At 44.0% G+C, this 19,149-nt stretch overlaps 1 protein-coding gene across 4 annotated transcripts in view; it reads right to left on the bottom strand.

Moving 5' to 3' along the window:
- Window positions 1-19,149, bottom strand: part of SPMIP2 (sperm microtubule inner protein 2) — a 109,727-nt gene that overhangs the window by 48,965 nt on the left and 41,613 nt on the right. For all 4 annotated transcript variants that reach the window (XM_084769700.1, XM_084769699.1, XM_084769698.1 and 1 more), the window contains exon 2: window positions 8,160-8,392. In XM_084769700.1, the coding sequence (XP_084625826.1) occupies window positions 8,160-8,392 (233 nt within the window). The remainder of the gene's footprint in view (window positions 1-8,159; window positions 8,393-19,149) is intronic.

Here is a 19,149-nt window from a genome sequence, read left to right as displayed (position 1 = left end):
CTGCTCTTGGAGCTGCTGGGAGCTTCCCGAATCTCCATGGCCCATCACTGTAGTCCCTGAAATATAGCCAGTGCCTCATTTGCTCGTGGTGTTTGGTACTGCTGTTGATGATGAAGTTAGAAAGCGAGTTCCTCCCATTTAATTGTCCAGTTAGTGCTACCACTAGCGGTGGATGGTCCCTCATTGAGAAAAGTAGTTTTCAAGTTAAGGTGAGGGGGAAAGGGTAAGTTGTTTTCAAGCAGTTGTATTGAACTCACTGGGAGTGGAATGATTACAATCTAATGCACATGTACATTTTTTTTTTCTGTGCACGATTAACAGAGACTCTGCCTGAGACAAAAGCAACCTCAGTGTTCACATCTCATCACTTCTGGGTCAGTATCGACCCCGTGCTAAGCTAAGGATGGAGAAGTGAGTGGTACCGGTATTGTCACTCGACTGTCAAATCCACATAAGCTACTGAAGGCCCCGTGGAGTGTGGCTGGGAACCACAGTATTGTCGATGACCACTTTATAAACAACAACAACAACAAGAAGAAAAACAAAACAACATTTAAGCCTCAGATTCACAAGCATAAGACCAGTTCCACAATTTTTGAGCCAAATTTGAAGCAAGCTTTAATTAAATACTGGCCAAGATGCTGGCCTCCGGCCAGGACCATGCCAGGGCTCCCAGGAAATGGTGATGGGACACATTTTGCAGAGACTTGTAAAGGCACACCCATAAGGCCTCCACATTTCCCATCGGTCCAATCAGCAACAAGAATATATCCTGGTGGACTTCCGGCCTGGGAGCTGCTGTGTGGTCACGCATACCAGGTGCAATTGGGTCAAATAAACTTGTTTAGGGAGTGAAGACATCAACAGCCTCCAGCAGTTCAGGAAGTATCTGTCCTTGGGGAAGGGGCTTCAGGCTAGAGGCATTTTTGTTTCATGGATCTCCTAGGCACGGTAACTAAAACTTAAAACATAACTTTTGCTCTCCCAAATACCACAAAGCAAAGCCACCTTCCCTCCGCCCCCCACCTCCCCAGCCTGATGAATTCTTCCCCACTTGAGAGAGGTCCTGAAGCAATCATTTGCAGTGTGTGTGTGTGTGTGTGTGTGTGTGTGTGTGTGTGTGTGTGTGTACACACCCAAACACAGAGCTGGGATCACATGCATAAGGCCCTCTACACTTCAAGAAGAATTCTTTCTAGCCTGCTTGGCTGAGGGTCCTTGGCTTGCAAGATTCAACTGGACAGCATAGAGAATGCCACATGTCTGGTCTCATTTGCTCCACATTCTATGCATTTTTGTCAGCATAGCTGAGGTACTGTGCAAGTGTTATATATGAATAATAGAGGAAACGATCATTGCAACGTTATCATGCTTTAAGGATTTCCCTCCAGTGACCTTAAGAAGGGAGGATCAAGGCCAGATTTAGAAAACAGATGTCCTGGTATTTTGTCTGTCTGTGCTTGTGATATTAGATCATGTACAAATGGTGGAATTCTTCAACAATAACTTTGAAAGCTTATCTGTGTAATCAGACCAGTTTCACTGGAGTATATTCTAAGTTCGTCCATCTTTTCTTAGCTTCCTGTGCTGTTGTCATTACCAGTAATATTTGCTGAAAGTTTGTAGAATGTGCTTAATTTCTGTCTTTAAGAAGCTTAATTTTATTGATTGGTGGAAGAGCCGATGCTTACATTAGAAATATACCCAAGATGTTATGTCAAGCCCTGCATAGTACTTTAAGCTGCCCTTACAACTAAGGGATAAAATTCCCTTTCCAGGTTCATAGGACATAGCGCTCTTTTCCTTTCCTTTTTTCTTCTCATAGTTCTACATCATAATAAAAAAATTATAGAGAGCAAGAATGTATTTATTTTCCAAGTCACCAATGACCGCCTGCCAAGTCAATTCAGTAAGTGAGGAAAGGTGCAAGTTTATCTGAGAGGCAGGTCACTGGCTACTATGACACACTTGTTTCCAAATGTACTACATTTAAAATGTTTGTTTTAACTTATATTTTAAAATGTGCATGTATATATTACATAGAAGAATTAAGTTAGTTTGAACCATCCTAGCTCTTCAAACCTCTCTTTCCTCTCCTCTCTCTCTCTCTCTCTCTCTCTCTCTCTCTCTCTCTCTCTCTCTCCTTCTTCTCTTCTCTTCTTCTTACCTCCCCTCCCTTTTTTGGTTTTTTGAGACAGGGTTTCTCTATGTAACCTTGGATGTCCTGTCATTTTTTTTTCTACCAGGCTGGACTCGAACTCACAGCTATCCTCCTGCCTCTGTCTCTCTGAGTGCTGGGATTAAAGGCTACCACACCCAGCTGCTCAGAAACACTTGGGGGATTCTGAATGTGAGCGAGATCTGTTTCTTTCTATGCCAGGTTGACACCGACATGCTTTTCTTCACAAACCTGCCTTGAACACCAGCCACACATGTTGTTATTAATGTATTTGTATGGTCTAATAATGTTTATTATCAAGCCTATAATTATTATTATTTCAGTACAACCTGCTAGCAATCAATCAAGACACAGACACTTGTTATATTTTAAAATAGTCTTAGTTAACCTGGGGTAGGGCAGATATTAATCCTGTAAACTACTTCCCGAAGTGGGGCATATATTCCACACCCTGCCCCAATCCCATGCCATCTGCTTCTAGTAACTTCTATCAAGCTACCTCCCATCCATAATCCCAAATACTTGCTAATATTCTTCATCTGGGCCAAATCTTCCATCCATGCCGGCCATGTGCTTTTCTTCCACCTAACCCATGGTGGCCTTCCTCTCTTTTTTCTTTTTCTCCTCGGGTCTTTCTTCTTCTCTGGATCCTCTCTGTCTCTCTAAGCCCGGGGAACCTTAACTCCTTTGCCCTGCCCAGGCGTGTGGCCTTTCATTGGTCAAAAGGTGGGTCACAGAGACAGCAAGCAGTAATTAGCATCAAAATACATCAGACCATCCTCCAACACACACAGGATCAAACACACAATTCTTTTTCTGGAGGTTCATATCCAAGTAAGACTTTATAAGAAAATTACTTTCTTCAATTTGTTTCAGGAATCCTGTAAGTGCAAACTTTGTAAAATAGCAGAAAAGAAAACAAAACAAAAACAAACAAACAAACAAAAAAATCAAGGTTTAAGGAGTTAAGTGGTGTTACTATATTATTTTCAAGGAAAACAGAGAGTTTCTTCGCCCTCACTGGCTGTCAGCATGTGACATGCACACTGAGAGCATCCCACGATACCTCGAAAGTGTGTTGCTGTTTCCAGCACACAGGGGTGAAAGGTCGTTTTTATAGTAAACCACAAACTATTAGGTGCAAATAAATGTTCGAAGTAAAGTTGAGAACTAAGCACTAACATATCTGTCTCAGAACAAAGTACTCCAAAAACGTAGCTGTTCTACGATTTATTTTTTTATTGCTTATAACTGTGTGTGTGAGAGAGTGCATGTGGCCATGGAGACTGGAGGGTCAGATGCCCGGAGCTGGGGTACAGACAGTTGTCAGCTGTCTTGTGTGGGTGTTGGGATCTGCAATAGCTGTCTTAACTGCTGAGCCACCTCTTCAGCCCATGCATAGCTGTTTTAGAAGAACCATTTTTTAATTTTTCTTTTATAACTGGGCTGAAGGGGGAAGCCTAATTATGCTTTTAAAATATCTCTGCCTGTGGTTGTGCACTTGCATAGAACTCATGAAGCCCTAGTTTCAATTTCCAGTCCCACCAAATGGGACTTAAGACTGGTGGCTGCTTTTCTGATTACTCTAAATAAACCCAAAGAAATATTAGAAATTTTGGAGTGAGGAAGAAAATGCCCACTAGTTCTGAAATATATATATATTTAGCAGCTCCGCACCGACTTTGGCTTTTTTCTTCTTTTTTTGTAGTTACAGTTGAGAAAGGGGAGAATGCTATTTTACTGCAGAGGGACAATGAAAGACCGTGTCATCTGCTGAGAGTGCCATAATACTTCTAGCTGCCATAATACTTCTGATATTTGATTTGTTTTGAAGGGCGTTAAAATGCTTCTTAGATTAAAATTTCAAAAGCATGACCGGATTCCTCTTCCATCCGCTATGTGGCTGGTACCTATGGACAACTTTATATTACAGGTGAGGTGCATTGTGTGTCAATGCTGCTGAGTGCAGAGCTGGGGCAACACTGAGAGAATTATGAAGAAAAGGCTATATGCTTTAGTCAAGGAGGCAACTAGAACGGACCCATCAGGACGCTGGCCACAGGGATGTGCATGTGACAAGGCAGCTGAAGCCCAGCCTTCCATTTCCTGCATCATATTCGCTCACTATATGCTTGCCATGCCTGGGCTGAAATCCTGGCTCTATCAGTTACTAGCTGTGGCCTTAGGCAAAGCGCTCACCTGTCCATACCGCAGTCTGAGCTGTGGCTAAATTTTAATGGAGAGGATCACAGCGTGTTCTCATTAAACATCCATTGTACAAATTCTCTTATTTATCTTCCCTAAAGTATTCACTAGTAATGAAAATGTCCAACAAGCCAACCAGTTTAGGGTAAACTGAATCCATCAGCCATGAAGGACTTCAGGATCTTATCAGAAATCTGTTCAAATGTCATCTAAAGCACGCTGATAGAATTATGGCAGTTAACACTGTGGCAGAACTATCAAAACCTAGAAAAATTGTATTAACCACATCACATGTGAGTATACAGGTAGATTTCTATGTTGTAAAACACAGTGGTTGTAATACACATTGCAATGACTTGATTTACTGTTGGCTTGGGGATCATACCCATGAGGAATGGCTGACCAAGTCCAATATGACATCATTTCTGTGGTGAAAGCAACTGACTTAAATCAGTTTGTCATGAGGTCAGAGGGCAGGAGCAGAAAACGGGCATCAGGAAGCCAGCTGACCTTACTGAGGTTTGGGTTAAAGCAAGGCCAGGGGTGAGGAGGCAGACCACCAGAGAGACAGTTAGAATGCCACAGGCATTGTTTCAACTGGCTCCTTATATTCTTGTAGAAATGAAATATATAGTTTGGCAGAGACCAAATCCACTTAAACAAGATGAATGCATTGTTCTTAAACCCGAGATAATAGCAAAAAGTGATGGCCTTTCCTGGTTGATATATGTATGTATGCATTATTATGATACTGTAACACACATTAGGCAAGGTAACACACACACACACACACACACACACACACACACACACACGAGAGAGAGAGAGAGAGAGAGAGAGAGAGAGAGAGAGAGACAGAGAGAGAGAGACAGAGAGAGAGAGAGAGAGAGAGAGAGAGAGAGAGAAGGAGAGGGAGAGGGAGAGAGGGAGAGAGAGAGAGTGTGTGTGGGAGTGTGTGTGTCTCATGGTTTTCAGTGTCCTCTGCAGTGTGGAGGGTATTCAGGTGTCACTCCCATGGAAGTTATTATCTGCTCAAGCCAGATTATTTATCACATGATCCATGGAGCCCTCCTTTTGTCCCAATAAGAGCCCTGGTTCCAGGTGCGGGTAGGAGGCAGCTGCCCCAGGCACTGTTTGCAGAGACCCTTGGAGGTGCCTGAGCATTCTGGCTCCAGGTTTCAGACAGACCAGGAGCTTAAATGAGGAGGCACAGCTGCGGGAGCTGTAAACCTCCAGCAAGGGTCTGTGTTAAAACTGCAGTTCGGAGCTATTGCATCCAATGCGCTGAGGAACGTCTGCAGTCAGAAATGAAAAGTAGCCATTTTGATGCGCAATAGGATGGGAACGGAAGGGCTACAGATGTGGAAGAAGTCGCAGAGAAACAAGGCATTGGAAAAATAACAGCAGATGGGCACATGGCCTAAGTGACACCTTCTGTTCTCTATAAGGTCACCTTAGCTGACATCACCACTCTCCTCTCTCATCATTTCCTGTCCCTCCAATCTCTCTGCCCCACCCCTCTATCCTGTCTCTCTTTCTCCTTTCTCTCCTCTCTCATCTGTTTATCCTGCCTTTCTCTCATCTTCTCCCCTTCTCTCCCCCCCCCCCTTTCTGCCTCTCCCTCTCTCAATTTCCTCTCTATCTGGCCCAGGTTGACCTTGAACTTGTGAGCCCCCTGCCCCAGCCTCCCAAACAATGAGATTATAGGGCCTGCAACATTAGATCTGATTCCTTATACTTCGTGTATAGGTTAGTATAAGAGGAACTGGCGTGTATATCTCCAAATGAAAATTCATAAGCTAGATCTGGGTGGGTGAAAGTAAATGGGTTAACAAGAAATTGAAATCTGAGTCTCGACTTATAATTGTTACCTTTCGTGCACAGGAAACCAGGCCTGGGATTTGGAGGGGATGGTTAGGAGCCCTGGTAACACACAGGTCTTAATGTGTAGGAGAGTTGCAGGTGGTTTTTTGCTTATATGTGCAATCTTTTTCAGCTCCCATATGCTACCAGTCCCAGAATCTTTTACTATAAAGCTCCAAGTCCAGTGATTCCCTTAAGCAAGTGTCTAAGGTTAAAGGAAAGAGGCCAGGAATTGAGAGCGAGGTGAGGGCACATGGGAGGAGTTGGAGGAAAGGAAAGGAAGCGAGGAACCTGATCTAACCCTATCGTAATTAAAAGAAAAGAAAAAATTGACAGAAACCATGTAAAAATAAGTCACTTTAAAATTATTATTGTTTTCTAGTTAGCAGTTCTAGAGAATCTGTGGGGAAAATCTTGCTACTCAATGTTTATTTTTATAATTGTTATCCATTTCCTATATAAAGTTAGGTCTTGAACTTTTTCACTTAAGAGTTATCATTGTACTGCGGAGCACAGAGTAAGAAGAGAAAAGGCAAGAAAGAAAATGGACCTCAGCATTGAGACTGTTTATGAGCACAGCAGTGAGGGGCGTGGTCTGTTTTTCCTTATCTCCCATGCACTGCTGGGTTGTTGATACCTTGCCTCTCATTTCACTTGCTTGGGAATTATGCTAACTAGTGGTTTCCTGGCAGTTTTGTTTTGTTTTTAGAGACAGGGTTTCTCTATCGTGGACTCACTTTGTAGACCTGGCTGGCCTCAAACTCATACAGATCCACCTGTCTCTGCCTCCTCAGGTGTTGGGATTAAAGGCCTGTGCCACCACGCCTGGCTGCCTTTTTTTTTTAAGACAAAACATGAAAAGGAAAAAAAAGGGATCTAAAATTGTTTTGAGAGATAGGTAGATATGTGAAAGAAATTACTGTTAAGATGGCAGGACAAAGAAAGTACACAGAAAGCACCATAGCTTAAAGCCTCTGCTGAGGAAGACCAGTCTCTCTGCAGCGCGCACACACACACACACACACACACACAACAAACACGTACACACAACATACACATAACATACATACACACACACAAAACACTCACATACCACCCGTACCCCTACTACACACACCACATACATACACAGAAACACACATATGCACATAACACATACACACATGCACACTATATATACAACACAACACACACGCACACACACATACACACACTATACAGTATACACCACATACACACACACACACACACACACACACACACACACACACACAAATTTCAAACAACAATTTGAGGATATTTGGAAATTCCGCCATTGTGTAATATATCATGAGTGTATAGGAGGAGGTGCTAACGCCTGTCTGTAAATACACTCAAATCCTCAGACACTGCTTCTAAAAATCACTTTCGCTTTTTTCCCTGTGATGACTGTGTGGGCACCTGCCTTGGTTCCACACTCTCCAAAAGAAACCAGGCAGGAGTTCTAGACTATACAACCCTGCTCACCGACACTGCATGTTCAACACAGTCAACATTCAGGATCTGACGCTCGGTACTTTTTGCTTTGCAGAATAATGAAATTCAGTACCATCTTCATCCCAGCAGCCCACTCAGAGAGCAGTGCTAGCACGGAGGACGTGTGCAAATGCCCCCGCGTTCATGCGGCTCTGGGTATATGTTCCCTAACCCAGCACAGAGCTTCACACTGTTGGTTGCACTTTGTACCTCTCGTCTGTTAAAGGGGCTAAAAGGGTGTGTTGCTAGTAAGTACGTTTATGCCCAATACTTACCTTCCTGCCAAACTTAAATGTCATGACTTCTCAGTGTGTCTAAGGGGCTGTCACAGTCTGTGATGCAGACTCACAGTGAACACTAAGTCAGAGCACAAGAAGCCTAAGACTAAGAACAGTACCTTGATTTGAAAGCCGCTCTCCATTCTGGATCTGTTGATGAAATTGTACTCTGGTATCCCCCAACCAATTCCACCAGTGTACTCATGTTTATATTTTGCTGGCAGGCTTCGGCTTGAGGCAGACCTGCACAAATATCTGAGATCTCCAGTTTTCTCTAATGCTGGCCGCTTTTCTCCTATGTAGGCGGTATGCTGGTGAACTTTAGGCAAGTGATCTTTTATGTAGTCTGGGCCTTAAAGAGACAGAAAGAAAAGCATGTTTAAAGCCTTTCTATATTCTTCTCGCTCCTTTCTTTCTCCCCAACCCCCATCATGTGTGTGTGTGTCTCTCTCTCTCTTTGTGTGTGTGTGTGTGTGTGTGTGTGTGTGTGTGTGTGTGTGTGTGATGATCTCAGGTATCTCAGCCCAGTTTACAAGGTACTGGGGATTGAACCCATTCACTTTTTTTTTTTTCAGTGTTTTGAGACAGGGTTTCTCTGTGTAGCCCTGGCTGTCTTGGACTAACTTTGCAGACCAAGCTGGCCTTGAACTCACAGAGATCTGCCTACCTCTGCCTCCTGAGTGCTGGGATTAAAGGTGTGCACCACCACACCCAGCTCTTCACATTGTTTTCTAAAATGTCTTTATTTCAATTGTGGAACCAGTGGAAATATTGGCCCTTCTTACTGTTCCTAGTAAGGAACTATAAGCCTTTGACATGTTAATTCAACCAACAACTGGAGAACACTCTGACCCCCACTCCAGTTTAAGATGCATAAAGGGAGGCACATAAAGACTGCTTCTTTGTTCAGCATCAAATCAAACCAGCTCTCCTCATTGGCCAGACTGCCTTCAAAGCTGGTTTCTTAATTACCCCACTAAACTGTTTTGTTAGTAATTAATTGTAGACATGTTTCAATTCTAAAATTCCTCATACATTGGCAGGGGCTAGCCTTCAGACCCTGTGGTGTTTGCTCTAGACATATGACTCTCTCTTTCTTTCTTTCTTTCTTCTTCTTCTTCTTCTTCTTCTTCTTCTTCTTCTTCTTCTTCTTCTTCTTCTTCTTTCTTCCTCCTCCTCCTCCTCCTCCTCCTCCTCCTTTTATTTCTTCAATTTTTTTTTGTAGACCAGCCTGGTTTCGAACTCACAGCGATCCGCCCGCCTCTGCCTCACGAGTGCTGGGATTAAAGGCATGCGCCACCATGCCTGACGATATATTACTTCTTAAACAAGAATGGAAACTCCCAAATGTGTTAGAAACAATTAGGAAGTTGAGAACATGGCTAGATAGGACAGGTCTCCATGACGACTCCAGGCAGGGGTAGTTCACATTAGCATTTTAAATGTAAAACAATAAAGCTAATCAATGAAATGAGAGACACAAACAAAAATCCCAGGTCCAGGCAAAGATCTCGCAGGTCTGCACTTTGAAGCTGAGGATGTGAAGGTGACAAAGGAGGAGAAGTCTTTCTGGAAGGATGCCATCCGCAGCTTGCAGGAGAACAATGGCCTCCTCCCTGGGGAGGAGCTTTAAAGTTCCAGAGCTAAAAATGGGTGTAAGATTGAGGGTGTATTTGGAGACACAAAGAACTTCCTTTCTGTAGGCACTGCAGCCGAAGGCTGTGTCTCTGTTCACCGAGGCTTGAGGCTTGATATTTGCAGAGTGTGAGGAAGCTAAGGCCTTGGGCCAGGTGCCCCTATTATAGTGGTTTCAATATGGAACACTGCCCCCTGTCCCCCCCCCCCCCACTCCCCCATCCACAGGCTCAGGTGTTTAAACACTTGGTCCTTTGGTAGTGAGGCTGTTTTGGAAGGCTTCAGAACTCTGAGGAGGTGGAAGCTCACTGGAGGAAGTGGTTGAATTTCAGACTGGACTGCTGAGAACACACTTTAACCAGCTTTGGCAGCTGTGCCTTCCCTGCCAAGATGGATGGTGTCTCTTATTTGTTTGTTTCTTATTTATTTATTTATTTATTCACTTTACATCCCAATCGGAGCCCCCTCCCTCCTCTCCTGGTCCCACCCTCCCTCCCTCTTTCCCCCATCCCCCTCCCTTACTCCACCAACCCATCCCAGCACATCAAGTCCCATCAGGACAGAGTTCATCCTCTTCCCCTGTGGCCTAGCGAGGCAGTGTCTCTTCTTAAACTTAAAGGAGAAACCCCTCCTCTCTTAAGTCATTTTTATCAAGTGTTAGGTCACAGCAATGTGAAACATAGTAATCAACGAAAGGCTTCGGTTTTCAGGAGTCTCTGGAGGAGTTCCCATGTCCTCAGGGTCTGCTGAGAGCTCGTCAAAGGCGCAGTTAGGCAGGTGTCTTCAGTTTCCTCATCACCGTAACTTTCTGTGAGACACTCAGTCACCCAAGAATTAATTTCCCCAGTGAGTACGGTGTAGCCTCCATCTTCTTTCCTTTAGGATTTCACTGGCAAAATCTAGACCCACCAGAGCCTAAGGAGCTGTTTCCATCTTCCATCTGACAGCTGCTGAGGTCTTCTCTCTGTGTCATAAAGAAGCGTTTGCCAACGTTTCTGAAGAGGATCAAATACTGAAGAGCTGAGTCTGTCTTGCTGGATTTTAGGCCAGTCTCTCCCAAATGTCTTATTAAATGCTGTTTCCATGGCTGGACTATGAAGGTGTGTTGGCCAGACCAAAGCTGGGGTCGAGTGCACTTGGGAACACCGCCTGCAACATTTACTTTGTAGATAGACAACAAAAAACAGACTGGGCATTCTGGGTAGCTCATGGCAAGCAAATATGCTTGTAATTATGGAATCAGAGTTGGTTACTTGTCGATTTTTGTTGTTGGCCTGTCTGTTTTGTAGAGGTTACTTTTATGCATCCCACAGCCACTGAGAAGTTTAGGGAAACTTCCCTAAACAACCATGAGTTTAAGTTATGGTTAATAAAGTGGGGCCTCAGGTGTAGCTGAGTGGAAGAGCACATGCCTACCATGGGCAAGACCCAGTGTTCATTCCCAGTGCCATAGAAAAAAGACTATGTTTGTGAAGGTTGTTGTTGTTGTTGTTGTTTTGCTTTGGTCTCTGGTGCTTGAGATGCACACACTCTATCACGAAGCCACACCCAGTTGAGAATATAGTGTTGAACTTCACTGCAGTAGGTAGAGACCCTGGCTTTGTCCAGAGCTGGCTGTGTGACCCAGGGAGAGTGATCCAGTTTGTGCAGTCTCTGGCTTCTAGGAGTGTTGCCACCTCCAAGGACAGGGAGAATGAGTTTTTACCTAACACAGGGGTTAAGCTGAGAATCTGGTACATATGTGCCTAATATTCTCTCTGATTTGTGGGCCTTTTAATTTGAGGCTTTGTCTTACCTATTGCAGTTCTTTGCTTGTATCTAGGGAACTGATGGACTTACTAACGGATGGTGCCCTTTTCTTGTGAACAAATTTCAAATCCTTAAGAACTCCTAGAGATTAAAGATTGTCAAGAATTTTCTGGAAAGGACTCAAAGGAGATTGTTTTGGTTTCTCTGGCTATTAGATCTCTCTCACCAACTCAATTCTGCCCTTGCAGGTCAAGAGCAGCCATGGGAAAACAGGTAAACAATAGCTATTCATGTGTTCCAGTGAGACGTGATGAGAGGGGCTGGAGAGAGCCCACTTGGGAGAGTGTTGGTCTATCTTGTGTGCTTCTGAGTTCCACACTCAGCATTGAAACACCTGGGCGGGGTGGGAAATGCACATAAAATCCCAGGTACCAGAGGTGCAGCTGGAGGAACAGCAGCTCAAAGTCAGCCTTGGCTAAATAGGAAATTGAGGGTTAGCTTGGGCTATATGAAAAAAGATGTATAAACACACACACACACACACACACACACACACACACACACACTGCACTCGTGTACATACCATACACACTTTATGGTGCTCTCAGGTTTCGAAGTAGATTCTGGAGGTGAGCAAGGCTACACAGTACACCACTTGTTCATTCATCCATGCCAAATGGATCATGAAGAAGTGGTTGGGACAGCAATGCAAAACAAATTGCTAAAAGAGGAGCAGCCTGGCCGGCTCTGGATTCCCACTCATGACAGTATTTTAATAAGAAAGACCCTGCTTTGCTCGTGACACCCTTCAGTGCCTCATGCACCCGCAGGGAGGCTTTGCATCTTGCAAGTTGCACATTCCACCAGCAAGCATGTGAAATAGGAACAGCTGAAGCCAGTTCACAGTAGCACAGTCACAGAGCTAGTGACAGAACAGTTCCTCTTACCTGGAGAGTCCAATCAGAGTCCACTCACCCAACCCAAATTCCACCACAGGTCAACAGAGGAAGAAGGGTTAGAAGAGGGACCAAAAGGAAATACTTTTTAGAACTTATTTTTCTTATCTTTATGTCTTTAATACATTTGAATCTATTCTGAATTATAACAATGATATTGTGTTATATATTGTTACTATTTTAGTGTGTGTATGTGTGTGTGTGTGCCATCCATGTGCAGGTGCCATCCATGTGAAGGTGCCATTCATGCACAGGTGTCTGCCATCCATGCGCAGGTGCCATCCATGCGCAAGTGCCATCCACGTGCAGGTGCCATCCACGTGCAGGTGCCATCCACGTGCAGGTGCCATCCATGCACAGGTGCCATCCATGTGCAGGTGCTCATGGAGTCCAGAAGACAGCGCTGGATATCTTAGAGCTGGAGATACAAGGGTGCATGCCTGGAACCAAACTCAGGTCCCCTGGGAGAGTAGCAAACACTCTTTAAAAAAAAAACCAAACTTTATTTATTTATTACATATACATGGCAGAAGAGGGCATCAGATCTCATTATAGATGGTTGTGAGCCACCATGTGGGTGCTGGGAATTGAACTCAGGACCTCTGGAAGAACAGACAGTGCTCTCAATCTCTGAGCCATCTCTCCAGCCCAGAGTAGCAAACACTCTTAACAACCGAGCCAGTCATACTCTTGTTTCCTTTTTAAAAATGTGTCTTTGCAGCATCTAATTTCTATTGTGACATTTATGAAATAGCTAAAAGTAAAGTAAAGGGATTGTTGCAGCATTTTATAGGAATTATCATGTTTCTGAGTTTCTTCTCAGTGAACGTACATTTATATTACACACTGACCCACCTTGCACTCTTCTGCATTCATTTTTAAACCACTTTAGAAGGTATATTGTTTTATATCTTTTTATTTAAATGAATCTTATATTTATTTAGGACCTTTAATTTTGGAGAGTGAAGCTTTTTCTTTTTCTTTTCTAAAGTTGTACTTATTTTTATGTGCATGACAGTCCTTCCTGCCTGTGTGTATGTGCATCATGTGTGCGCTTGATGCTCTGGCAGAGCAGGAGGAGGATGCCCTGGAACTGGAGTTACAGAGATGACTGTGAGTCATCATGTGGGTGCTGGGACCTGAACCCAGGTCTTCTGTAAGGGCAACAAGTGCCTTTGTCTGCTGAGCCATCTCTCCAGAAGAAACATTTTGCTATAAAAAGCACACTCAGTAAGTGGCTTTGGTGAAATATTAATTTTTTCCTTCTGATTTCACCAGCTTCCTAAGGAAATAATCAACATGACTGCGGTCAAATTTTATCAGATTCAGCTGTTGTAAAAAGCGTGTTGGCATGCAGAAATGTAAATAAATTAACTCGCTGTCATTTTTATCCTAGGATAGATTAAAAAGCCATAGCATCTAAAAAAATTTTAGAGTAACAAGATTGTAGTTGTATATAAATTTCATTTGCTATGAAATATTATATTTTTTCTCTCTCACACAACCATTTAAAAGAAAGCAAAGGCATTTTTGGTTTCTGGGTAAGTTTTGGCCCCTTGACTTGGTGAAAGAAGAGCGTCAAGTTAAATAAAAATAGACACTGTATCAGAGAAAGAGAATAGCTTTGGAAATCCCCAAAAGGAGGTAATAGGACAGCTGGACATTGCAAAGAACCAGAAGGATGCTGCATAGAAAGAAAACAAAGCTAGCCAATAGGCGGGGCAGGGCAAGGACAGGGGGAAGGGAAACAGAAGCTTAGGCAAAAGATAAGCCAGGTCACCCTTGTGAAAAGCCTCGAAGTCCTGTCAGAAGAATGAGTTCATAGCTTCCCCCAGCCTCAATTCCAATTATAAATCTTGCAGAAGCAGTGACTTCCGCTGTTGGAGGGGGTCAGCAGCAGAGAAGTTCCACAGGTTCAATGGCTGTGGCCAGGTGTCATCTTTAGAAGGAACCTGGACTATTCTGAAGACCTGAGAGCAGGGAGCAGTCACAACTCGGGGAGCCCGTGTTTAACCTATCACAGCTGCAGGATAGAAGCCAGTCCTAGGGAAGGAGTTATGCAGGGTGAGGAAGACCCAATGCTGCTGAGCTCCAGAGTGCAGGCAGAAGGAAGCTTGGTGCAGACACTGAATTGCATAGGAGCTGGTAGCCTTCCCTTGGTGGCCTGGGATAGATGTCATCAACTGAGAACAAGTCTTCCGTATGATAGCTCTGAGCCTGAGGTCAGCTAGTGGACGACCTCTGCAGCTTTCTTTCTGCCTCCAGTCTAGCCTGACACCTGCTGACCCACCAGTGGCTGTGTCTGATGCTTAGGCTCTGAAGACATTAAGACAGGTGTACCTGTATAAACCACGGCATGATGGCTGCTTCCCTCACTTGCATGCCACTTGGAAGACATCCTCTTGCTGGACCATTTACTACTCCAGAGGCTTCACTGGGGAGTCTCAGGAGGGTGGGAGAGCCTGCCGAGCCCAAGACTACAGAAATAACTGGTCAACAGGGACTCCTGATACACAAAGCAGGGAGACAGTGAAGTCAAGACAGCACGGACAGACACTTGTCCTGTACAAGGTCAGCATCAATCACAGGCAAGACAGATGCCGTCAGTTTAAATGACTGCCACCTACACACCTGGAAGTTTCCAAATTTCAAGTTTCAGAAAGAAATTTCTTCTTTAGTACTGCATCTATTTGTTCTTTTCTTTTTTCCCCTTTTGAAGCCCCCCCCATGCACCTTTGCTACATTTCAGAAGTATTTTTACTTTAAAGATGCCTTAATCTCAGCACTTGGAAGGCAGAGGCAGGTGGATCTCTGAGTTTGAGGCCAGCTTGGTCTACAAAGCAAGTTCCAGGTCAGTTAGGGCTACACAGAGAAGCCATCTGGGAGCAGGGAAGATAAAATAAAAGAAGGAAGGAGGGAAGGAAGGGAGGAGGGAGGAAGGAAGAAAGAAGCATTTTATCTACACTCCCAGTGGACTACCCATGTCCAGGACATAATATATTTCTTCTAAGAAGCTTGCCTGTCCTTGAGCCATGTTCACTACCCGCCTCTCTCTCCTTTTTCTTTCTCTCCTCTTTCCCTTCCTCCTCTCCTCTCTCCTCCCCTCCCTGAGATTCTGGGAGTAGTTTTAGTAGTTCCACACTGCACCTCCATGAGAGGTCTATGAGAAGATGCTGTACTTTCCTGCATGAAGAAACAAGCCAGGACTTTTTCTGTAATAGTCTCTTTTTCAGTTGTTAACTAGATTGACTTGAAATCCTTCTCCTTACCTGAGCTACACTTAGAGAGGCAGGCAGTGACCCTAGTGGGCTCAGGATTGTATTCAGGGACTCCCTGCAGAGGACAGGCGTGCTATGTTCTAGTTCTGTTTCATTTAAGTGAGGAACTTCTGTTCAAATGACAAGATCCTCATCTGCAACCACAAGCTACAAGGAAGTGGAGCAACTGTTTATATTTATTCTCTTAAGAAAAGAACTATTCTATACCCAGCTATACTGCTTTTTTTTTGAAAGATTAAAGAAAATAAAAGGTATTTTCAGGATAAAAATAAAACTAGATGAAAGTGTTTAGATGAAAGTAGTAGCCACCTTCCTAAATACTAGTGATTCTAAACCCTGAAATAGAAAGGAAATGCTCCAAAGAAAATCTACAGCATTGAAGATGATTTTTAGTCTTAAAAGAAAAGGGAAGAACAAGAGATTGTGAGAAGATACTGTCATTGTAACATACAAGAAGCTAGTCTTTTACTTCAGAACCAAAATGAAACACGACCAGATTCTAGAAATGTAGAAATAAGAGTTCTAATAAGTTTTATGATAATCAGATGACAATGTGGGCATAATTTGTCGTTTCAGATGTGTATCCAGCCAAAGCAAGGGTCAGAAGGTGGTAGTTGAATGTGAAATAAACTCCAATGGACACAATGGTGCATGTATGTTAACAGTGCTACCAGTGTGCTACCAGCAACCAAACCATCCAGGCAAACACCAGGCAGGAGCCTTTTGCTGTGCACTAGAGTTCTCTCAAATGATGAACCTTCTTGAGGATCTTTAGGCTCAGCAGCTACTAGTCAAATGACTCCAGTAACCTCAGGTGCCACAGGAGAGCCACTGCGATAAGTGTGTTCAGAGTTATGCATAGGAACTCTGAGTACAAAGAGTCAAAGATGCCACCAGACACTTTCAAGCCTCTTTCAAACAGCACAGAGAACACTTTACTATGTGCCTGGTCTGGGTCAGTGTGAACAAAATTTTACATGGTATGACTTCTGTTTTTCTGGGTTTCCATGAAAAAGGCCACGTTATGTCCTATTGGACAGGTTTTTTGCTCGCCAGAACAGACAAAAGTGGCTTTGCTCCTAGCCTGTACTCAGGGTCCTTCCCCATCACAAGGGCATTATGTACTATTGTTAATCTCAAAGATGGAAGGAGAAAGACCACTGACCCAAATCATCATAGCCAAATTAAGGAAAGCAAGCAACAGATTAAAGCAAGCTCTTTTATTTGTATACACAGGCTGCCTCCTGGTAAGGTGGGGTTTGAGAAGTCATCATTGGATGTGAGAAAGACAAGGGATTTGGCCAAATAGGCACAGTTTCATGAGCTGAACAAACAAATTAGTACTAGTGACATCTTGAAACAAAGACATGGTTGCAAGGTGGGCATAACAATGTAGTCATAGGTGGTCATATAACCTTTTGAAATGAAAGTTGAGTTGCAAGATGGTTATAAATAACTTTTTGAAACAAAGCCATCACCACCATTCCTGGAACAGGCAGCTCAGAAGCATGTGTAGTTAAGGTTACAGGTGGGGCATAGCCCAATTCCTGAGAAACAGAGGTTTAATCACAGATAAGAATGAACCTAGTTTGTCTTTACTATAAGATGGGTTTCAAGCCTAAGATGGAGGCAGGCTGGTTCTTTATTATGCAAGAGCTCTCTCCTTGGGCCACACCCTAGTCCTACGGGTCTGTTTTTAATCAGCAAGGGCGTCCTTTCTAGAAAATTCCACGCATGTTCCTCTCTATTGTCTTCTTCACGCTTGAGTTATTCATCTTTCTAAAATCCAGCACAGACAGGAATAAGAGAATCTTGATGACAGGCCGGGTGTGAATCAGGATTAAGCCTGAGGCCTGTGAGGTAAAGGCAGACACCCAACTGCAATGAGGCTATCCAACAGTGGGGAAGAGGGTGCTGGCCTCCAGTTAGCTACAAGATGTAGAGGAAAATGCTCCTGACGCACACAGTCAGAATTTGCCGCCTCCTTTCCATCATCTTCTACAAATGCGCACAGTTAATGACGTCAGGACCTTTCCCCTCTGGTTCTTTGTTGGTATCTTATAATTAGGTCACTGTTGTACTGTTATACTTGAGGACATCACTTTATAACAAAATAATATGAAGGAACCCTTCTCATAAAATACGAGAGAGAGAGAGAGAGAGAGAGAGAGAGAGAGAGAGAGAGAGAGAGAGAGAAGAGGAGAGGAGAGAGAGACAGAGGGAGGGAGAGGGAGAGAGAGAGAGCAATCACTGGTGTTCCTCAGTGCTCACACTGTGTCTCAAGCAGAGATCCACGCTCTGCTGTAAGGCACAGAGAGCAACCATTTCAGGCCTGCAGGCCAGACCATTCCTATGCAGCTATAGCTCCAGAGTAGTTTTGCGCAATGACTAGGTCATTTGGAGCTAAGCAGGGCTGGCTTCCAGGCAAACCTAACTTACACATGCTGACGTCAGAACCCTTGCTTTTGTGTTGGAGGAAGAACCCAGGACTTTATATATTCATGTCAGGCGCAGGCTCTGCTACTGAGCCACACCCTGGCCCTGGTGTCAGAATGTATCACAGATCTGTTATGTATCACCAAATATTATTCCTTTGTTTCTCGAATCACTTGCGAAGTGAGAGCACTCTTTGGCAATTGCATTCATGTACTTAATATATTTGATTATAACCCCCCTCGTCACTTTCCGTTGTCTCTAATCCCTTTTCACGTAACCTCTTCTTTTCCCAACTCCTTTCCTGTCGTGTGTGTGTGTGTGTGTGTGTGTGTGTGTGTGTGTGTGTGTGTGTGTGTGACTTGCTGCTCACATGAGCATAGGTGTGGGGTGATTTACTGCAGCATGGACAATTTACTCATCGATACACAACTGAAAACACTGTCCTCCCTTGCCTAACAGTCCACTACCAGTAGCTCCTCAGGGAGAGGTGGGGCCCCACAAGCCCCTCTCCCATCCATGATGGAATGATGAGCCCAATCTCATGCAGGCCATGAGGTAGTCAGAGTTTCTGTGAGTCATGCATGCAGTATCAGTGTCACGTCTTCCCCAGCATTCAATCTTACACTGTTTGTGTCACCTCTTCCCCAGTTTTTCCCGAGCCTTAGAGAAGGATGGTGTATATTCCTCATTTAGTGCTAAGCACTCAACCATTGCTTATTTCCAGGAGTTTCTATGGCTTGTCTGACCAAGGCTGGGGTCTGCATAAGCAGCCAAAGGTGCCATGGGGAGGGGGGAACATGGTCTCCTCAGACTAACATTAAAACATTGGTTGGTATACAGCAATTATACACCACTGTGTTGGCTAGTTTTATGTCAACTCGACACAAGCTAAAATCATTTGAGAGGAGAGAGCTTCAATTAAGAAAATGGCTCCATAAGATTGGGCTGTAGGTACCCTGGAAGGCATTTTCTTAATCAGTGACTGATGGGGGAGGCCCAGCCCACTGTGTGTGGGACCATCCCTGGGCTGATAGACCTGGGTTTTATAAGAAAGG

The sequence above is a fragment of the Acomys minous genome (genome assembly GCF_964271855.1).
Source record: "Acomys minous genome assembly, chromosome: 19".
NCBI classification, from domain to species: Eukaryota; Metazoa; Chordata; class Mammalia; order Rodentia; family Muridae; genus Acomys; species Acomys minous.
The sequence above is the reverse complement of the archived record's forward strand: the minus strand, read 5'-3'. Positions and strand labels throughout refer to the sequence as shown.